Source organism: Delphinapterus leucas, chromosome 2, assembly GCF_059928025.1.
Source record: "Delphinapterus leucas isolate spDelLeu-1000000601 "Yukka" chromosome 2, BTC_Dleu_Yukka2, whole genome shotgun sequence".
NCBI classification, from domain to species: Eukaryota; Metazoa; Chordata; class Mammalia; order Artiodactyla; family Monodontidae; genus Delphinapterus; species Delphinapterus leucas.
The window spans coordinates 5,516,711-5,539,712 of record NC_143130.1 but is presented as its reverse complement, the minus strand read 5'-3'; the positions used below and the strand labels follow the sequence as shown (position 1 = coordinate 5,539,712).

Below are 23,002 nucleotides of genomic sequence, written 5' to 3'. Positions count from 1 at the left end.
CTATGAAAGGGCCCCTATAAAGGGGACACAGACAGCGATTTCTAGGACCTGAGGTTCTGTTTCTTTAGAGCGCTCACAGTTCAGCACATTTGCAGTGAGCCTATAAGTAGTTAAGAAACAGAAGTGCGTAGTGGCCACGGCTAACCAAGTCCGTTAACCAGCTGATCCTGAGGAAACTATCGGCTTCCCACACTGACCACTTCACGGAGGCCGGCTATCTCCCCCCCGGCCCTGCTGGTCCTCTGTCTGCCCCTCCCATCAACCACTATTGCTTTCTATGAGGACTGACTGGGAAGCTGCTGTGCACTCAGCATCAGGCCTTAAAGCAGAAAAAGAGGGACTTCCCTGGTGGTCCAGTGGCTAAGACTCCGTGCTCCCAATGCAGGGGGCCCAGGTTCAATCCCTGGTCGGGGAACTAAGATCCCGCATGCCACAACTAAGGAGCCCACATGCCACAAATAAGAGCCCACACGCCACAACTAAGAGCCCACATGCCACAACTAAGGCCCCACATGCCACAACTAAGGAGCCCACATGCCACAACTAAGAAGTGCACATGCTGCAACTAAGAGACCGCAGGTGGCCACAAAGACCCGGCGCAGCCAAATAAATAAATAAATATGAAGGAAAAAAAAAAAAGAACAAGACATGGTCCCTGCCTTCAACAAAGCTTAAGATATATCTGGAGAGGAAGGAACAGGAAGCAACAGGAGGACGAGGAAGGGCCACGCTGGCGTCAAGAGTCTACGAACAACAGGCATTGGGGGAAGAGAGAGTTCCGGTTGGCCCTGGAGGGCAGGGGTGCGGGAGGAGGGTGGGCGGAGGGTGGAGGCGGAGGGTGGGGGGGGGGCAGGCAAGGGAGGAAGGGAGAGGCAGGGCGGCCTGGCGTCAGAACCTCAGCTTTCCTCTGAAGCCAGAAAAGCACCTCCTTCCGGTGCCCAGAGAGCTACCTGTCCAGTCACAGCAGAAACGCAGAAGGAAAAGATTCACTCGCAACTCAGCCTCCCACTCGTTCCGTGCATCGCGGGAACGTGTACCTGGGCAAGTTGCTGCCAGCAGGGTCACCCCGCAATCACTGCACCAAAATCCATCAGCAGGGCCCCAAGCCCCAGGTTTAATGGTCAATCGTGTCGCTGTAATAAATGAGGAACCTCTAACAGCGATCACACTGACAATTTTGAAAGACGTTTACGAACTCTTGTGTCGAAAACGTCAAGAATTTCCACTCACAAAATCTTGGGGAATGTAGGGGTCATCAGCCCGCTTCCCCCTTCCACGTGGCCTCAGTCGTACTGCGTTGAGTGGACCCATTGATGTCAAAACCACCAGCATGAAAAGGTGCGAGTGCTACACTGTTCCAACGGCCCTACAGATACCGGCTCAGGTCTGTGGAGTCAAGAGCTGTCCCCAGATCAAGGTCCCAGTGTGACGAAGCTGGTGATTCATTCCCTAAGTACACAAGAGGAGATATCATGACAGTGTAACTGGCACACGAAGAGAAAAACACACATACTTTTTCAAGATGAAAGCAGTGCTGAGGGGTTTATCTTTTGAGTCTGAATGCGGTGCTGTCAGCCAGTCCCCGTTAAAGACCACAGAAAGTGAAACACACTGATTACAATAAAAAGTGACAGGAGGGTGGGCACACCCACCTCCGTGTAATGCATATTTATATTTCCATCAAATGGACATATTTACTATAAACACTGGAAAAACCATAGCAAAGCCATTCATTTAAATGCCAGAAAAACAGTAAAAGATGCTAATTTGACCTTAGTGGATGGAACAGATCGGGTGTCACTGACACCACTCACAGTGGCTTGAAACAGAATTTACCAAGACAATTAATTAGCGCTTACTGGATTAGGCCAAGAGTGTCTGAAATGGGAGAAAGGGGAAGAAAAAAAAAAAAAAAAAAAGGAAGAAGAAATAAAAAGTTTGCATCCATTCACAGCAAACCTCTTTAGCAGCAGACACAATTTAACTGTATTTATGCCTACCCAAATTAATCTCATGTTGCATGCCCGGAAAGACAAATTGATCCCCTGATCCCTGAGATTTCTCTCTTTGTGGACACTTAAAAAGAAATAAACTACAACCACCTGAAAGACTGTTGAAGGACCGGATCAATTAATGGTATAATAGGAATAAAACATGTTTGGCTTTCTTGTTTAAATGGAAACTTTTGCTGTGATGATGATGCAAGATCTAACAACAGTAGTAAGCTTGGCAATGAAGAAATATGTTCATGAGCTAAATGACAGACAGCTTCTGGAATTTCTGCTCACAAAATCTGGGGTAATTTAGGGATCATGCAGTCCCCCCTCCAAAACAAACTGCAAATCCCCTCTGAACTGGGATTAGGGTCTCAGTGAAGAGCAGAACCGTTTGTTACAAAAACAAGGAAAGTGGCAGCCTATTACCTGTTACGATAACGATCACACGTGACTTGTCAGCCTCACTTTCAGCTGCTGGAGCCCCCGATACGCAAACATGACAATTGTGCCCCTCTGCCCTTGCCATACAAACATGTGCTTTTTGCTAAAAATGAACTCATATGCCTGTCTGCTAAACACGAGGGGCCCTGCCACTCAATTCTCAGTAATCAACAGCTCTGTGACATTGCTTCAAGCTGTATATAACGCACACACACACATAAATTCGCGACACAAATCCCTCAACATGACATTCTGCTTCGTTTCACTGGACGTGGAAAGCTCCCTAACAAATTCCGGCCACATGATTAGAAAAATTATTCAAGTCTGCAGGAAATATGGCAAGCACAAAGAAGTGACCGTCAATTAGAAATCAGATGGCAGAGTGGGTCCCTGTCATTAAAAACTTTAAAGTCACAGCTCTAAAAATAAAATAGCGGGCTTCCCTGGTGGCGCAGTGGTTGAGAGTCTGCCTGCCGATGCAGGGGACGCGGGTTCGTGCCCTGGTCCGGGAGGATCCCACGTGCCGCAGAGTGGCTAGGCCCATGAGCCATGGCCGCTGAGCCTGCGCTCCACAACGGGAGAGGCCACAACAGTGAGAGGCCCGCGTACCACAAAAAAATAAATAAATAAATAAATAAAATGGCCCACAATTATTCACAGAAGATACGCTTTACAAAGAGGTATGAAATCTACTATATGTTAACCGTACCACTGCCAATGCCCAGGACAATTTTCCTTGGAAACCAGACTCAAGAACTTGAAAAACACAGATGCAAGTCTATATAATTTTTACAACTTTGGGCTTTTCTTCTCCCCCCATCAAGCAGGGAAGAAAAGTATAGCAACAGTTACATCTTCCCCTTTTGAGGAGAAAGTATAAATGAAAGCAAAGAACTCTTATTCTAACTTTTTTTTATTTATTTATTTATTTATTTTTGGCTGTGTTGGGTCTTCGTTGCTGCGTGCGGGCTTTCTCTAGTTGCAGTGAGCGGGGGCTACTCTTTGTTGCGGTGCGCGGGCTTCTCATTGCGGTGGCTTCTCTTGTTGCAGAGCATGGGCTTTAGGCGCGCAGGCTTCAGTAGTTGTGGCACGTGGGCTCAGTAGTTGCTACTCACGGGCTCTAGAGCGCAGGCTCAGTAGTTGTGGCGCACAGGCTTAGTTGCTCCGCAGCATGTGGGATCTTCCCGGACCAGGGCTCAAACCCATGTCCCCTGCACTGGCAGGCGGATTCTTAACCACTGTGTCACCAGGGAAGCCCTCCTCTTTTTGATAAGTTTTTTTTTGAAATAATAATGAAAGTCTCGGCATTTCAGGTCACTGCAGCAATTACCATGCCCTAAGGGGACCATTTCCAGACAATGTCACTGTCTTTCTTCCGTTTACACACATGATAGGGAAGAATCCTCAAAACAGAGCAAACTGCAAAACACAGGACCACCATCTACTCAGGTACCTTAGTGTCACCCAAGTAACCTCCCGGTTTGCCTAAATAATCACTTGTCACTAGTGTCTTTAAAGGAAGACAGAAGAATCAGCAGTACTGCCACAGTCCCTAAAAGTCAGAAGTTGTGTAACAGGACGGCGCTGACTTACTCGTTAGCTTGTTGTGGCTGAGGACCAGCTGTGTGATGTGGGACAGGGTGACTGTAAAAGAAAAAAGAGAAATCACACAGTCAGTTAATGTGCCCAAAGCACACCTACACTCCTACAAGGTGAAGTGCTAAGTTATTTTCCCAGGTTGGAGTGTTATCGCTCGAAAAAACAGAAGCAGGGGTTCACAGAAGGCTGTCTGCTCAATGTTAAACCAAATCAGGAAAAGCTATGCAATTAGCAGAGCAGAGCGAGTCAGCACTGACGGCATTAATGTCGCAGGTCCAAACACGACAAGGCCCGGTTAGTGCCGCTCGGCGGCCTGGCCCAGTGGTCCAGCCTCAAGAGCCCATCTCACTAAGGGGACGGGTCAGGAGATCCGGCCCAGAGCCCGGGGAGGGACAGCTCCTCCCCCACTTCCCCACATGCTTAAACAAACCATCGCGTCGAGACAGAGACCACGTCACCCTACCGCCCCTGAGCCCACGGTCAACCCCAAAACGCTGCTACAGGCTCTCAGATGATCCCAGTAAGAACCTTCCACAAGTTCCTCTCTACAAGTTTTGGTTGACATTTGAAAGCACCAGTAGATTGCTCACCAATTTCGAACATTATCATGGAGGCTTAATCTGCTGAAAAAGATTAGATCTGCTTTAAAAAGAAAAAAAGGTTTTTCCAACTACCAAGAAAGAAAATATACATACAGATCCATTTAAAAAAAAAAAAAGAAGAAGAAGAAGAAAAGAAAGAAAAGGGAAAAAAAAAGCCAGACAGGGCTTCCCTGGTGGCGCAGTGGTTGAGAGTCCGCCTGCCGATGCAGGGGACGGGGGTTCGTGCCCCGGTCCGGGAAGATCCCACATGCCGCGGAGCGGCTGGGCCCGTGAACCATGGCCGCTGAGCCTGCGCGTCCGGAGCCTGTGCTCCGCAACAGGAGAGGCCCCAGCAGTGAGAGGCCCGCGTACGACAAAAAAAAAACAAAAAAAACAAATAAAAAGCCAGACGGAAAAAAGTGACCTGCCTTCTACTTTGGGTTCTAAAACTTCACTGCGTGGTCAGCAAGCTATATGTATATTTTATTTTTGTGGGTATATATATAAATTATATATATACACACACCTATTTATATAAATTAAATATTTATATATAAATTAAAATCTAAATGATTTTAAACAATATGCTAAATATACTAATTAAATACAGTATACTTTATACAGTATACTTTATACTACAATTTTAAACGCAGATGTATTAGTGAAGAAACATTTAAAATTTTTTTAAATTTTTCCAATATTCTTTCTATAAGAACGTTATTTTAATGCAACAGAGTTGCATTAATGCATTATTATTATTATTAATGCATTATTTTAATGCAACAGAGTTCTTTCCATAAAGGAATAATAAGACAAATATTTTTTCTCAAGAAGGGTCTCAGGGTTGGACCCCAGCATCCTTGAAAAAAATATGTATCATCGTTGACCACAATTTTTGAGTGTTTTTCTTTTGTTCAACCTCCCACAAAGTTAGAGAAAAGTTCACAATACAATGCAGAGACCTGCTTTTCTGCCCTGACCCATTTGAGATTAAGCTGTTGGCTTGATGTCCCGTAAACTTTAGGGTATTCCTACAAAGACATTTTCCTGCAAAACCACAACATAATCACCAAAGTCAAAAACTGAGCATGATACATCATTACCATCTAATCCTCAGCCCCCAAGTTTCACCAAATGTCCCAGTGTCCTTTTGACGCGTCCCCATCACTGAGGACTTCCCTGCTGTCTGGCAAGAGATACTCAAGCTCATCTTGTACTTTGGCTGCCACAGGCTTGGAATCAATCAGCCATTTCTCCAATGAACTGATTCTGTGGAAAATAGTACTTACAAGCCAAAATCTGGGCACTAGATGTGCTCATTGTTATTTGGGGGCTCAGTATTCTCAGTGCACAGAATTAGAGAATACACACACTCACCCCCCCACACACACATCTGTACGGATCTGTACACACACATCTGAACTTGAATCCCAAGTTCACACCAATAGATGGATTCCAATACAACACTGCATGGTTCATTCTCATTTTCTCCGTCTCCTAATTGTTAACTCCCTTCTCTAACAGCGAGAACTCTGGTATCCATTATTTTTAACCTACTTACGTACGCCATCGATACCCCTACATATAACTGCGTGAAGCAGGGTCATCTTACAGCCGTGTTGGGATGGCTCTATGCTGACCTGCAGGGACACCTGGAAGTCTGATACTGATTCTGGGTCAAGATCCAGATGAGTAGATGAGCTCGAGATGTGTCATGTCCTGTTCAAAGTTGCAAACACCTTGGAGGCTCCAGGACCAGCTTGTTCACATGTCCAGGGATGTGTAGGTCGCTGGCTTATACCTGGTTAGAGGCACCTGACCAGTCGGGCACAGAAGACAGCGCTAGACATTTCTGCCCACGCACTCCCAACACCCAGACTCGTTGAATATGTCTTGAAAGTTCTTACCTGGAGATAAAGTATGCCCTGAGCAACCAAGAAACGAGCCTGGGGGGCTGCGCCAGTGAGCCCCTGGGAACAATGACGTTTGCCTGTGCTTTCTAACCCCTGCTAAGCTATGTCCTGTGCCCTCATTAACTCCCTGGGTGAGTGGGCTCTGAGGAACCTTCTGGGTTCTTTCAACTATGCACCCGTGTATTAATGCAGGAACCCATCTCCCCATGCTCTTTCTTCCTACTTGGACACCTGCCCAGTTCACCCTCCTCACCTGCACCTCCAACCTCCTGGCCCTGGTCCTGCTTTTGGGCTTGGACCCCCCAAGCCAGGCTCCCCACCCTGCTCTGGGCCACCACGCCCACCCCCCAACACCTGAATGCCTCTTTTCCTGTTGCACTTACCGGCTTCGGGATTGAAACCTTAGGGGAGGAGGAAGAGAAAGGCAAAGCACAGGGGAAGAGCATTTTTGTGATTTTAAAAGCACCACCATGATGGCTTCTTACATGACAAGTTAGATTCTAGACACTGCAGAACATCTCACACATTTGTATTTATAAGAGTTAAGATTGTTCTTGCCCACCAGATAAAGCATTCCTTTACCTCTGAGGCATAGAGTCTGATATGAAAACAAAAAATTTCCAAGAGCTGTCCTCATACAAAACCAGATGAAACAGATTCAGAGATATACGAGTTAAGACAGTGGTCAGTATCATAGGAGAACCAACCACAAATAACAGGAGTTACACAAGAGTTTCTCTCTCACTTACACACGGGCAGTCCAGAGGTTCCTGGTATCTTGTTGCTCAGCCATTCATGGATCCCACCTCATGCTCCAAAAAGGCTGCCTGAGCTTAGCCATCATGCCTGCATTCCCCTTAGGAAGACGGAAAGGGGAAAAGAGCCTTCCTCCTTCACAATTCTTCCAAGAAATTGCACATGGCACTTCCATTGCCAAGCAATTAATCAGCATTTTGTAATACAGTGATGCCTAGATGCAAAAGAGGTGGGGAAACATAGCCTGGATTCCAAGTGACCACATGCCAGATACAGTCAGGGGTTTTATAACCCACAAAGATGGGGCAAACCAAAACAGACAACTAGCAGCCTCACACTAGCAAACCACCCCATTTGAGTGTCACAGAAATCAATTCTGAGGACAAAAGCAAAAAACCCCTGATAATCTGATCACCTCCTGCCGTAATTTTTCCTAAAATATCACAACTACCATAATTAAAGAGAAAAAAACTTTGCTGTTCTCCCAGCTAACATTCACAATGAAAGATTTAATTAGGAAAAGTTGGGCCTTTTCAATCTTTTCATTCTGTCTTCTCTACAAGCATTTAGCAGGGGAGAAAATCTAAGTTTGAAAGTCCTTTTTTTTTTTTAAATAGAGAAGAGAAGTGCATATGTTGCTTTACCTGATCACACCACTAGAGATGTATTTTTCTTTCTCATTATTGTTACAGGACTACATGCTAAAGTAGGTAAGAGGGAGAAAAATTAGAGCAGAAAAGAAAAAGTTAATAAAAGATCTGTGAGGAAATGTTTAGGGCAACAAAGGACTCCAGGCTGGGTCTGCGGGGAGAGCAGTTAAGTTGGACAGAATTGAAATCACAGAATCAATCACAAAGCCCGTGACAGGCAAAGACCAAGGACCAACAGACATATTCATGCAACCTGCCACTCCCCTCCACTTGGCCGTGGTGAGTCCATTGTGGGTTTCCTATGGAAACTGCAGTGTTAAAGAAGAAGGAGAAAAGGTCTAGCAGAATAGAAAGGCTTATTTAAAAGTACAATAGCCACCCTAGTCAATCATGTGGGTGACATGGAATGAGGCTGTCCCCACTGACCTGCCCTGCTGACCCTAACCGCACACTGGGAAATCTCCCGCTGCAGGAATATCATACCTTACGGTCCTGCCAGTCAGGAACCATCAGGAAGCAGTGGCACCAGAACAGTGACAACAAACGGTTATTAAAATTCCTAAAGCGATGTTAAACCATGCACTGCCGGGCATTTTCTAAGTCAAATGCACTTCCAAAAGTCAGCTAAATAACTGAGAAAACGTGTTGGCATACTCAGTTGACTGCTGCAGTGCCTTGGATACCATTCTGTCTTCAGCCTTTAGAAACGGTATGTGGGGGCTTCCCTGGTGGTGCAGTGGTGAGGAATCCACCTGCCAGTGCAGGGGACACGGGTTCGAGCCCTGGTCCGGGAAGATCCCACATGCCGCGGAGCAACTAAGCCCGTGCACCACAACTACTGAGCCTGCGCTCTAGAGCCCGCGAGCCACAACTACTGAGCCCGCGGGCCACAACTGGATATTTACCAGGCACGCTTAGAGTGTCAATGGTCTCTTCCTTGGAGATTCTGTTAGAAGTAACGTCAACAGTACATCCTCATGAGACTGGGACAGTCCTGGATTACGCCCACTTTCCTTCTCAAAACTGTCCTGGTTTGCATGATATGCCACACAGTCCCTCAATTTAGGTAACACAGAATACGCACCAAAGTCCTAAACTGCAAAATATAAAAGGATCGTGGGCACAAGAGAAGTGTATCTGAAAGGATAACAGGAGGTTAGAAGGAGACATCACAGGGACTTCCCTGGCGGTCCAGTGGTTAGGACTCCACGCTTCCACTGCAGGGGGCCAGGGTTCGATCCCTGGTCGGGGAACTAAGCCTTGTGGTGCAGTCAAAAAAAAAAAAAAAAGAGAGACATCATTTACTGTGGGATGACACGTCCAAAAATGCTTTAAGGCACTGAAACTGGACTTGGAGGATATATGGAAATTGGAGGTTATGGAAGCAATTCTAGGCTCATCTGAGTGAAGAGATGGAAAACAGAGAAGACACAGGCCTGGACTGAGCAGGCGGTATTGCAATGGAATATATTCAGAAATATCAAAGGACTAGCTAACACTCCTAGAAAAAGAATCATGGTCTCTAGATGAAACGCGGAAGCAGATGTTGTTTTTTAAAACAGACACAGTCTTTTTCTTCTTTCCTTCTTCTTCAGCATCAAGTGGACAGTGTGAGGAAAGTAAGCAGGATGAAATCCACAGCACCAGATGATGACACGGCAGACCTGCTTTCAAAATAACCCACCATATCACAACGACGTGCCACGCTGGAAACTGTCTCTCCAGTCTTCAGTCCGGCAATCGGAAGCAAGTCACTCCTCTGGAGGCACTTTAGAAAGGATTAAAGTTCTAGCTTCACAGAATGACGTTGCTATCCAGAGGAAAAAACACAGCTAGGATGAGACAAGGGGGGCGACACTTGGAAACGCACACAGTGATAACGGGACTTGAAAGTTTCTGCCGCCTTGTCGCAGGTCAGAATTGGGCATCTTTGGGTTCCCAATGAAAGATTCTAGAACACTGGCCACCAAAACCTGGATTGTAACCGTCAGTTCATTTCACAGGCTGCGCTCCCATGGAAGCAATCGGAAAGACACCACTACCTTCAGAAGACAAACGGTTTACTATTTTGTTTGGTCTCGCCACACGGCATGCGGGATCTTAGTTCCCCCACCAGGGATCGAACCCACGGCCCCTTGCATTGGAAGTGTAGCGTCTTAACCACTGGACTGCCAGGGAAGTCCCTAGTTTACCCTTTTTTGACAGCTCTTGAGCTATCAAATATTGCAGTGGGAGAACAGCCATACCCTCTGGGATGTTCAAAGAGGGTCACCTTTGACTTGTGTTACAATTCCAGGGTGGGCAGCCTTCAAATTCGGGGCAAGTCTGCAGGTTACACTGCAAACGGTACCCTCTGTGAATTCGATTCCTCCCAAAGTTGTTGACTACAAAGAAGAATTCATTTGAACTGAAAATACAGGATGATCCCAAAGGCTTTTCCATTTGGGCTCCCGGTAGGCTAGAAACAGCGACAGCCCTAAGTAACTCAGATTCAGAGACTCGGCGGGGCTGCGGGAGAGGCCGCAGGTGAGCACCACGCAGCCACGCTGACCACTGTGGGTCCCGGGTCTCCAAGATGCGTGATTAAAATGCCTGCCCGCGTCACACGCTGAAGTTACTGCACCCCTGCTAAAAGGATGCAGATTCAGATCTTAAGCATGCAGCTTCTGACAGTATATTTAAGTGAAGGCAGACAATAAAACGTTTGATACCAAGGTGTAATACAAATATCGAATTCATCAACACACCCAGAATCATAAAAGAACATTTCTTTTGAATTTCGTTCATAATTTAAAACTTCAGGGGGAAAAAAAAAATCACCAGGGTATGAAAGCTTTCCTTTCCTCCCCAACCAACTACTGTGGTGAGGTGGAAACTCTTTGGTAGCAAGTTTTCAAAACTGGTTACTTGACTGAGTCCTATTTGCACATAAATGGTCACTCAAGCATGATTAATTGCTTTTTCATTCAACAGAAAGCAATTTATCATAGATGATGATTTTTAACAATGTGATACGTCTTCCTTTACGTAAATAAGAGCAGAGAATTCACACATGCTGAGAACCCCCATGAGCTGGTCACTGACTGAGGCTTCTGTGTCTACTGGGACATTAAGTCAAAAGACGCTGGACCCAAGGCACCGTGTTACTGACAACATGGAGCCTACATCCTTCCCATCCAAACACATCGCTTTACAGTCTCTCCTTCAGGAAAAAGGACAAAGAAAAATTTTTAATTTTGAAGATGTCTGGGAGAATTAAAGAGGAAAATACAGTGAGCTGCCTAAGGTTCACGGTTGTTCACTGCTCTTGGGGAATGAGGAAGATGACATGAATGAAGGCTCAGGGAGTTACAAACTGTTTGCAGGGCACTGTACTTAGTTATGTTGACAAAGACAGAATACGCGTGAGACACAGGCACTGCCGTCAAGGAGCTTACTCTGTAATGAGGGGACGCGATAAAAAACCACAACACAAGGCAGAATGTCAGCACCACAAGGAGGTAAGCGGATTCGAAACTCCCGTTAAAAGGGAAATGCTGCAGGGCTTCCCTGGTGGCGCAGTGGTTGAGAGTCCGCCTGCCGATGCAGGGGACGCGGGTTCGTGCCCCGGTCTGGGAAGATCCCACATGCCGCGGAGCGGCTGGGCCCGTGAGCCATGGCCGCTGAGCCTGCGCGTCCGGAGCCTGTGCTCCGCAACGGGAGAGGCCCCAGCAGTGAGAGGCCTGTGTACCGTGCAAAAAAAAAAGGCAAATGCTGCAAAGTTTTTTCAGGGTAAGAGCTTCCAGGTCCAGAGTCAGTTTAATTCTATATCTACATACCTACCTTCTCCCCCTAACCCAGTTTTTTTTTTTTTACTTGTCTGTATTGAATAATTTTTCTAGCATAAACTGTTGTAGTTGTGTAACCTAAAATAGGTGTACTTTTAGAAATCAGTTATAGGAAAAAGCTTCAGCTCCTCAATTTACAGATAAGGAAACTGTGGCCCAGAGGTAAAGTGATTTTCCTAAGGTTCCCCACAAACTCCCCACTCCCCCAGAATCAGAACTGAGACTCTAACCAAGGCTTCCAGATTCTACCTCTTGAGCTTATTCTTCCTAAACTGGAAAAACAATATTCACACCTCGGGGGAGTGTTCTTTTCAAGATGGTGGAAATGCCTATCATTAAAGAGTATAAACCAGAGTAGAAAGTCCTTTCTATCTTGAAGAGATATGACAGTTACATAGAAGGGCTCAAGCACAGCTAGAATACCAAGTTTCAAGCAGCGTGAGACCCGGACTGTAATTCCATGAGAATACTGAGGAAAATAAAAAAATGCTGGATTTCTCTAAAGCGCAGTTCTTCATGTTTAAAATGAAAAGCTGAATTAAATTATTCGATTCTGTGAGAAACACAGAAGAGAGAAGAAAAGAAAGAACTAATATACATGTAATGCCTCCTACATCAATATGCAACACTGGGGACTTTATAACCACTCATTAGAATAAAAAATGTTAAAATATAACAACTGACACTGCAGAAACACAAAGGATCATGAGACACTACTAGAAGCAACTCTATGCCAATAAAATGGACAGCCTGGAAGAAACAGACAAATTCTTAGAAAAGCACAACCTTCCGAGACTGAACCAGGAAGAAAGAGAAAATGTAAACAGACCAATCACAAGCACTGAAATTGAAACTGTGATTAAAAACCTTCCAATAAACAAAAGCCCAGGACCAGATGGCTTCACAGACAAATTTTATCAAACACTTAAAGAGCTAACACCTATCCTTCTCAAACTCTTCCAAAATATAGCAGAGGAAGGAACACTCCCAAACTCATTCTACGAGGCCACCATCACCTTGATACCAAAACCAGACAGGGATGTCACAAAGACAGAAAACTACAGGCCAATATCACTGATGAACATAGATGCAAAAATCCTCAACAAGATACTAGCAAACAGAATCCAACAGCACATTAAAAGGATCATACACCATGATCAAGTGGGGTATAGCCCAGGAATGCAAGGATTCTTCAATATACACAAATCAATCAATGTGATACACCATATTAACAAACTGAAGAAGAAAAACCATATGAAAATCTCAATAGATGCAGAAAAAGCTACCGACAAAATTCAACACCCATTTATGATAAAAACTCTCCAGAAAGTAGGCATAGAGGGAACCTACCTGAATGTAATAAAGGCCATATATGACAAACCCACAGCCAACATCATTCTCAATGGTGAAAAACTGAAACCATTTCCTCTAAGATCAGGAACAAGACAAGGCCGCCCACTCTCACCACTATTATTTGACATAGTTTTGGAAGTTTTAGCCACAGCAATTGGAGACGAAAAATAAATAAAAGGAATGCAAATCGGAAAGAAGTAAAACTGTCACTGTTTGCAGATGACATGATACTATACATAGAGAATCCTAAAGATGCTACCAGAAAACTACTAGAGCTAATCAATGAATTTGGTAGAGTAGCAGGATACAAAATTAATGCACAGAAATCTCTTGCATTCCTATACACTAATGATGAAAAATCTGAAAGAGAAATTAAGGACACACTCCCATTTACCACTGCAACAAAAAGAATAAAATACCTAGGAATAAACCTACCTAAGGAGACAAAAGACCTGTATGCAGAAAACTATAAGACACTGATGAAAGAAATTAAAGGTGATACAAACAGATGGGAAGATATACTATGTTCTTGGATTGGAAGAATCAACATTGTGAAAATGACTATACTACCCAAAGCAATCTAAAGATTCAATGCAATCTCTAGCAAACTACCAAGGGCATTCTTCACAGAACTAGAACAAAAAGTTTCACAATTTGTATGGAAACACAAAAGACCCCAAATAACCAAAGCAATCTTGAGAAAGAAAAACAGAGCTGTAGGAATCAGGCTCCCTGACTTCAGACTATACTACAAAGATACAGTAATCAAGGCAGTATGGTACTGGCACAAAAACAGAAATATAGATCAATGGAACAGTATAGAAAACCCAGAGATAAACCCACGCACATATGGTCACCTTATCTTTGATAAAGGAAGCAAGAATATACAATGGAGAAAAGACAGCTCTTCAATAAGTGGTGCTGGGAAAACTGGACAGCTACATGTAAAAGAATGAAATTAGAACACTCCCTAACACCATACACAAAAATAAACCCAAAATGGATTAAAGACCTAAATGTAAGGCCAGACACTATCAAACTCTTAGAGGAAAACATAGGCAGGACACTCTATGACATAAATCACAGCAAGATCCTTTCTGACCCACCTCCTAGAGAAAAGGAAATGAAAACAAAAATAAACAAACGGGACCTAATGAAACTTAAAAGCTTTTGCACAGCAAAGAAGACCATAAAAAAGACAAAATGACAACCCTCAGAATGGGAGAAAATATTTGCAAATGAAGCAACTGACAAAGGATTAATCTCCAAAATTTACAAGCAGCTCATGCAGCTGAATATCAAAAAAACAAACAACCCAATCCAAAAGTGTGCAGAAGACCTAAACAGACCTTTCTCCAAAGAAGATATACAGATTGCCAACAAACACATGAGAGGATGCTCAACATCACTAATCATTAGAGAAATGCAAGTCAAAACTACAATGATATATAACCTCATACCGGTCAGAATGGCCATCATCAAAAAATCTACAAACAATAAATGCTGGAGAGGGTGTGGAGAAAAGGGAACCCTCTTGCACTGTTGGTGGGAATGGAAATTGATACAGTCACTATGGAGAACAGTACAGAGGTTCCCTAGAAAACTAAAAATAGAACTACCATATGACCCAGCAATCCCACTACTGGGCATATACCCAGAGAAAACCATAATTCAAAAAGAGTCATGTACAATGTTCACTGCAGCTCTGTTTACAATAGCCAGGATATGGAAGCAACCTAAGTGTCCATCGACAGATGAATGGATAAAGAAGATGTGGCACATATATACAATGGAATATTACTCAGCCATATAAAGAAACGAAATTGAGTTATTTGTAGTGAGGTGGATGGACCTAGAGTCTGTCCTACAGAGTGAAGTAAGTCAGAAAGAGAAAAACAAATACTGTATGCTAACACATATACCTGGACTCTAAATAAAAAAATGATTCTGAAGAACCTAGGGGCAGGACGGGAATAAAGACACAGACATAGGGAATGGATTTGAGGACACGGGGAGGGGGAAGAGTAAGCTGGGACAAAGTGAGAGAGTGGCATGGACATATATACACCACCAAATGTAAAATAGATAGCTAGTGGGAAGCAGTCGCATAGCACAGGGAGATCAGCTTGGTGCTTTGTGACCACCTAGAGGCATGGGATAGGGAGGGTGGGAGGGAGACGCAAGAGGGAGGAGATATGGGGACATATGTATACATATAGCTGATTCACTTTGTTATAAAGCAGAAACTAACACACCACTGTAAATCAATTATACTCCAATAAAGATGTTAAAAAAAACGGTAAAATAGAAGAGTAGCCACAACAGCTAATGTTTACCAAACACTTAAAATGTGTCGGCCACGGTTCTAAGAACTTTATTACCTCCTGTATTCCTCACAATAAGGCTAACAGACAGCATTATTATTCTCTGCCTCCCTCCTAATTTTAGTTTTCTTTTTTTTATTTTTTTTTAAATTTATTTTTGGCTGTGTTGGGTCTTTGTTGCTGCGTGTGGGCTTTCTCTAGTTGGGGCGAGTGGGGGCTACTCTTCGTTGCGGTGCACGGGCTTCTCATTGCGGTGGCTTCTCTTGTTGCAGAGCACGGGCTCTAGGCGCGTGAGCTTCAGTAGTTGTGGCACGCGGGCTCAGTAGTTGTGGCTCCCAGGCTCTAGGCACAGGCTCAGTAGTTGTGGCTCCCGGGCTCTAGAGCGCAGGCTCAGTAGTTGTGGCACACGGGCTTAGTTGCTCCGCGGTATGTGGGATCTTCCCGGACCCAGGCTTGAAGCCTTGTCCCCTGCATTGGCAGGCGGATTCTTAGCCACTGTGCCACCAGGGAAGCCCGCCCTACCTCCCAATTTTAAATGAGAAAAATGAGGCCCAGAGAGGTTAGGTAACCTGCCTGAGGTTTCAGCACTAGTAAGTAGACAGGGCCCTTTAAAAGCTGTTTCCCAACAAGAATCTGATTAGTTCTGACCGTGTTTTTCTACTAGGCAAATACAAATAAGATAAAAAGGAGGGCTTCCCTGGTGGCGCAGTGGTTGAGAGTCTGCCTGCCGATGCAGGGGATACGGGTTCGTGCCCCGGTCCAGGAAGATCCCACATGCCGCAGAGCAGCTGGGCCCGTGGGCCATGGTGCTGAGCCTGCGCTCCGCAACGGGAGAGGCCCGCGTACCGCAAAAAAAAAAAAAAAAAAAAAAAAAAAAGATAAAAAGGAGCCCTGGTCCATTGGTTCATTTTTCCCCCCAAATGAAGATGGGCAACGCCATACATGCACACCTTCCACTTCAGACCAACCGCTCTGTTCTCACCTTCCCTGTGTCGCTGCCAGCAGAGAAGGCCGCTGCGTGGGAGTTGAGGGTGGGCTTCTCTCTGCCCCCTCTCCCACCCCCACACACAGATCCAGCGAACAGATGTGCCCCTGAGGGCATCCAGGCCTCCACTCCCGCCCGAAGGCCCATTAGACTCTTCAGCCCCAAACCCGCTGCCCCACCAGAGAACAGCCTGTGCCTCAGTGTAACAAATGCACAGTGTCCTAACGACTGGCCCTGAGGACCATTCTGAGGTACCTACTCTGCATCAGGTACTACACAGACGTCATCTTTTATTTGAGGGGCGGCAGAATTTTCCCATTTCATCAATGAGGAAATTGACGTACAAAGACAGGAAGTGATCTAAGGGCATGTTACAAATAAATGGCAAAGTGGGATAATTAATAAAGACCATGGCTCCAAAGTCGGTGCTTTCCTTGTATCAACTCTAGAGGCATTAAACAACACCCCAACAGGAGGCTTTACCACAAAGAATCTAAACAAAGGTGCCTTTGTTATGTTAATGAGGTGACTTGCAGAAGTTTCTAAAGGATGGGGGCTGGTTGCCAGGGCTGGAACGTTCAGTCCCATCCCCTTGCTAACCGGTTCTTCCTAACTTGATCTAGAGATTCAGTGCAATCCCAATGAAAACCACAGCAAGTTTGTTTTGTGAATGGCGCCAAACCGATTCTAAAATTTATATGGGAAGGCAAAAGACCCAAAATAGCAATAAAATATTGAAAAACAAACTCAGAAAATTGACACGTCCCAACTCAAAACTTACTATATAAATCCACAGTCATCAATTGAAAAAAACAAAGACATCACTGGAACAGAAGAGTACCCGGAAACAGACCCACACAAATAGTCAACTGGTCTCTGACAAAGGAGCAAAGGCAATTCAATGGAAAAAGGATAATCTTCTCAACAAATGGTGCTGGAATTTGACATCTACATAAGAAAAAAAAAAAGAATCCAGACACAGAACTTACACCTTTGACAAATATTGACTCAAAGTGGTTCATAGTGTAAAATGCAAAAGCCGTAAAGTCCTAGAATACAACACAGGAGAAAATCTAGGCAGCCCTTGATCTGGTAATGACTTCTTAGATACAACACCAAAAGCACTATCAAAAAAAAAAAAAAAAGGTGTTAACTGGCTGGGACTTCATTAAAATTAAAAACTTCTCCTCTATGAAAGACAATGTTAATAAAAGGGAAACAAGAGCCACAGACTAAGACAACATTTTTGCAAAACACACATCTGATATAGGACTTCTTTCCAAAATACACAAAGAACTTTTTAAATCCAACAATAAGAAAACAAACATCCCAATTAAAAAGTGGGCCAAAGACCTTAACAGACACCTCATCAAAGCAGATATACAGAGGGCAAACAAGCATATGAAAAGATTTTCCACATGACACGCCATTAAGGAACTGCCCATTGAAAACAACGAGATACCGCTACACACCTATCAGAATGGGCAAAATCCAGAATACTGACAGCACCAAACATTGACAAGGGTGTGGAGCCACAGGAACTCTCATTCATTGCCGGGGGATGTACGAAATGGTGCAGCCACTTCGGAAGACAGTGGTTTCTTATTACACCAAAAATACTCTTACCATAGGATCCAGTAATTCTGTTCCTTTGCATTTACCCAAGAGTCAAAAAACTACGTTCACACAAAAATCTGCACATGGATGTTTATAGCGGCAAACTGACAAAATGTGACAGCAACCAAGATGTCCTTCAATATGTGAAAGGACAAAAAAGCTGTAGTGCATTCAGACAATGGAATTTTAACCAATAATAAAAAAATACGAGCTATGGAGCCAAGACAAGACACAGAAGAAACTTAAACTCATATTGCTAAGTCAAAGAAGGCTTTCTGTAAAGATTACGTACTATACGATTTCAACTACATCACATTCTGGGAAAGGCAAAACTATAGACATAAAATTTCAGTGGTTGCCTGGGGTTCAACAGGAGGTAATGAGGAAGAGAGGGAAAAATAAGTAGAACACAGAGGGTATTTAGGACAGTGAAACTACTCTGTAGGATATTATGCATCTGTTAAAAGCCATAGTGTGTTACAGCACAACCAGCGGCCAACAATGTAAACTGTGGATTTTAGTGAATAATAATGTATCGATGCTGCTCCATCAACTGCAACGAAAGTATCACTCGAATGAATGCCAGATGTTAACAACAGGGGAAACTGCTGTAAAAAAAAGTGAAGTATAATACAACAAACAGAAAATGGAGGAGAATGGGGATAGAATATGCACAGAACGACTCTTTTCAGCAATACCAGCGCTGGTAATATTAGCATTGCTATTTGTGTGTAATGTACCAAATAAGTAACTGTGAGATAGTCTAACATCATGTGTATCCCTGACAATCAGGATTCTCAGAGTGGAAGTAGAGACTAGTGTGAAGGAAGTTAAGTAAGAGCCTTACAGTCCCATATTTGAATTGGACGTTAGATATTTTAATCTTCATATATGTGTATATATGTATCTGTATATATCTACAGATACATATATTGCGACACGTGTGTGTGTGTGTGTATACTGTTTTTTTTTTTTAGCTGTGTCTGCTAAAAATGCCTAAAGACCATGAACGACCCAGGAATAACGAGCACCCCTGGAGCCCAGATTGTGGTCCCAAAATATTGCCCACTAAGACAGACAAACAAAAACAGGGTTTCTATGAGGACAGCTGATTCCAGGTCCGGGATAGGAATTCACAGACACACCGGGAACAGCTTGTTACTCTTTGCTCACGTCCACTGGATGGGAGAGCCAACAACAAGAGGTTCCCACAGGCCAAAAATGAACAGTTTGCACTTGAACAAAGACCGTGGCTGCAAGGCTGTGGTGTGCATAGATGAAAACATATATTTTTTTTTTTTCGGTACGCGGGCCTCTCACTGTTGCGGCCTCTCCCATTGCGCAGCACAGGCTCCGGACGCGCAGGCTCACTGGCCATGGCTCACGGGCCCAGCCGCTCCGCGGCATGTTGGATCTTCCCGGACCGGGACACGAACCCGCGTCCCCTGCATTGGCAGGCGGACTCTCAACCACTGCACCACCAGGGAAGCCCGAAAACATATTAAAGAGCAAAATTTCTAACACCTGTCTCCACATTCAGAGTCTCCCCCTGAACTGGTGTGGGGTGCAGCCTGAGCACTGCAATGTTTAAACATTCCCTAGGTGAGTCTAAAAACCAGACAAGCCTGCCAGCAGCTGGTATAGATGATACCAACCTGTGAGCAAGCTAATTCTCAGAGAAAAGCTTGAGATGTGAGTAATTTCTCTCGGAAGAGGGCAATGCACTGAGTGAGCACCTCGGGAGGCCCGATCAGCACCTCTGCGAGAGCTCATTCTGCATCAAGAACGTTAAGCCTTTGCCTGACATCTAAGTTTCAAATGTCTTCCCCATTTCGGTGATTCCTGCTTCCATTTTAAAGCGTACACAAGAGCACACCCCATGACTCAATAATTCCACCCCTAGTCTGTAACCAACAGAAAGGAATATGTGTGCTCACGTGGTCACAGCAGCACTACGAGTGACAGCCCTAGCCTGGGAGCGACACGAACACCCATCAACAGCCAGACGGATGCCTGAGCTTGGCAGTCACACCCTGGATCTGTAACCAGTGTCACGACACGAATGAAGCTCATGAACCAGATGCTGAGCGTTAAGAACCAGACAGTAAAGAGTGTGCACTGTAAACCCCCTTTCCTGTGAACGATGCACATCAACAGGCAAAGGGAATCTATGCTGTCAGTCAGGACCCTATCCTGAGGGGCTAGTGCCTGGGACATGCCCACTGTGTTCTGTTTCTTGCTTTGAGAATCTGTCACACTGTACAGTTATATGTGCGCTTATCTATAGGATAGCCTTCAGTAAAGGCTTCTTGAAATGGATTTTTTTAAGAGTGTGTTAAGTGTTTGGGGAAGAAGAAGGTTCCTGTTTCCTCGGCCCCATGGGCAAGAGCAGAGGAGGGTCGGCATCCCTGAACGCATTCCTCAACGGATACAGACTCAGCAGCCCATACAGGGCAGGGACGCGGCTTCTGGGACCAGACCGCCAGGAGGCACTCAGTGGATGCTTGCTGAATTAGCGGCTGTACCTTCGTACGTGCACCTGACTGTCAAAAACGTTAGTGACATGAGTAAGGCAAGAAAGCATGAGCAGGGGCTTCCCTGGTGGCCCAGTGGTTGAGAGTCCACCTGCCGATGCAGGGGACACGGGTTCGTGCCCCGGTCCGGGAAAATCCCACATGCCGCGGAGCGGCTGGGCCCATGAGCCATGGCCGCTGAGCCTGCGCGTCCAGAGCCTGTGCTCCGCAGCGGGTGGGGCCCCAGCAGAGAGAGGCCCGCGTACCGCAAAAAATAAAAAATAAAAAAAAAAAGAAAGCATGAGCTAACAACACAGCTTCTGGAGTCTGAGTGCCTGGCTGCAAATCCTGACTCTGCTACTTATTAGTGCGTGACCTAGAGCAAAAGCTACTTCAGTTCTCAACGTCTCTGTGCTATAAACTGGGTGACAAGGATGACGACGACAATGATAACAATCCTAATGAAACTGTGAGGTTTAAAGGAAATAATCCATATGAAGAGCCACGTACAATGCCCGGCACATGTGTGCGTGTGTATGAATACACTCCATATAGATATTTTAAAATTATCTATTATTTTTATCCTTTTCTAATAAAGAGTACACAATTTGTAGAGTACTAACAGGTTAAATAGGCATCTTTCACAAGGCCTGAAGACTGAAGTATTTACAGCTCTGAAAAACCAACTGCGTACGTAAACATCTACAGAACAGCCACTTGTACACTGAGGGTGTACACCATGTCACCAATCCCTGCTCTGTGCTGTGCTCTGAAAAACCAAGAGGCCAAGACCCCTTCCAGTTCACTACCTGGGCTGAGGTGTGCCTTTCATTTGGCCCACTTTACCCTTAAGAACTATTCTGAGTCCGGAGGAATCGTTAACAGGTACACAGAGAAACGTATTAAATGAAAAGGCTCTTTATGACGTACCGGTAAACTACAACTACAGTTACCATTTCATTCAACTCAGGTTTATTCTGTTGTGATACATGAACCAATACTGCCCCAAGAGAACCTTCTCCAGCACCACACTTCACAGAGGGTTTTAAGCTAATGTTCTAAGTTTGAAGATAGAAAAAAATGAATTAATGTACAGTATAAAAAATCTCACATCTGCCGTTAAACCCAGTTAAAATTAATAGTTTTTCAGAAAAGCCTAAGGAAACGGGGAGGGTTCAGAGTTAACTCTGACCAGATAGAGACCAAGTTGCCTCTACTGTTTTCTTTGACAGTTAAACCCCTGCAACAATGTGATAAACCTAAGCTTCCAAGCTGGCCGACTGGAAGAATGATGCATTTTCTTAGCCTAGCACAGTGTTGTTTTTTTGGGTTTTTTTAATGCCACGATTTATTTCTGGACTCTCTATTCTATTCCACTGGTCTATATGTCTGTTTTTATACCAATACCACATTTTTTTTGGCCACACTGCACGCCCCCTGCAGTGCAAGCGGGGAGCCTTAACCACTGGACCGCCAGGGAAGCCCCCAGCACAGTGTTTTTAAAGAATTCTGAAACTGACTGGCATGAGGTGAGGCCCGCCAGCCCCGCTTAGCCCTGGAAAGCATCACTCCTTAAGGCCTGAGCCAGGGGTGGGAAACCACACTGCACAGGGTTACAGAACAAAGCTGTCGGTGTGTCTAACGTGTGATGCTGAGGCTTTCTCGACCTTCTGTTTGCTCATCTGTAAAACGGTGATGATTATTATCTGCACCAAAGGCTGACGCAAGAAGCACTTAACCCCATGTAAGCACGCACGTGTGTACCATTCAGAATCTCTGATGTAGATGTGATGGGCTGATCTGCGGCCCCCTCAAGTCCCGGGTTGAAGCCCTCAGAGTGACACTGTGTTTGGAGACAGGGCCTTCAAAGAGGTGATGAAGTTACAATGAAGCCAGAGGGTGTGCCCCCTCTCTCCTGTGCTATGCTTTCTACCCCAGCGCACCTGAATTCTTAACTGAGAAGGACAGCAACCTTCTTCGATAAATTTTTCCCGAACGCCAACTACAAAAATAAGAGAGGTGCACACGCAGAGCCCAGAAAAGACGTTTAAGCCAGGCTGGAGGGGATGGTGGGTTAAAATTTAGTCCTGGGGAGCTTCCCGGAGGAGGTGACACATGTGAATGGAGTCACATGGACAGAAAGTCATCTCCTCCCTCAACAAGCGTTAATTCACAAGGCTGGGAGGAGGGTGGCTGGAGAGAGAAAGGGTAAGGACTGCCCAGGCCAATATGTTTAAAAACACAAAGGTGGGCTTAAACACACAAGTCAGGAGAGCAAAAAAAGAAAAGGTCTTAATAAAGATCACAGTGAAAGGGACATGGTCTTCCCAGCTCTTCTATCATTCCCCCAAAGAAGTCCTATCATGATGAAAATTCCCAGCAGGCATCACCACTTCCTGGGTTAACAGCCCCTCCAGATAACCAACCCGGGATTACGTCTGTTGAT

At 44.9% G+C, this 23,002-nt stretch overlaps 1 protein-coding gene across 8 annotated transcripts in view; it reads right to left on the bottom strand.

Annotated features, from left to right (window-relative positions):
- The window catches only part of RSU1 (Ras suppressor protein 1), a 300,130-nt gene that overhangs the window by 272,370 nt on the left and 4,758 nt on the right, over positions 1 to 23,002 (bottom strand). For 7 of the 8 annotated variants that reach the window (XM_022580590.2, XM_022580592.2, XM_022580593.2 and 4 more), the window contains exon 3: positions 4,032 to 4,082. The exons of the other annotated variant lie outside the window; for it this stretch is intronic. In XM_022580590.2, coding sequence (XP_022436298.1) covers positions 4,032 to 4,082 — 51 coding nt within the window. The remainder of the gene's footprint in view (positions 1 to 4,031; positions 4,083 to 23,002) is intronic. 8 annotated transcript variants of the gene reach the window in all.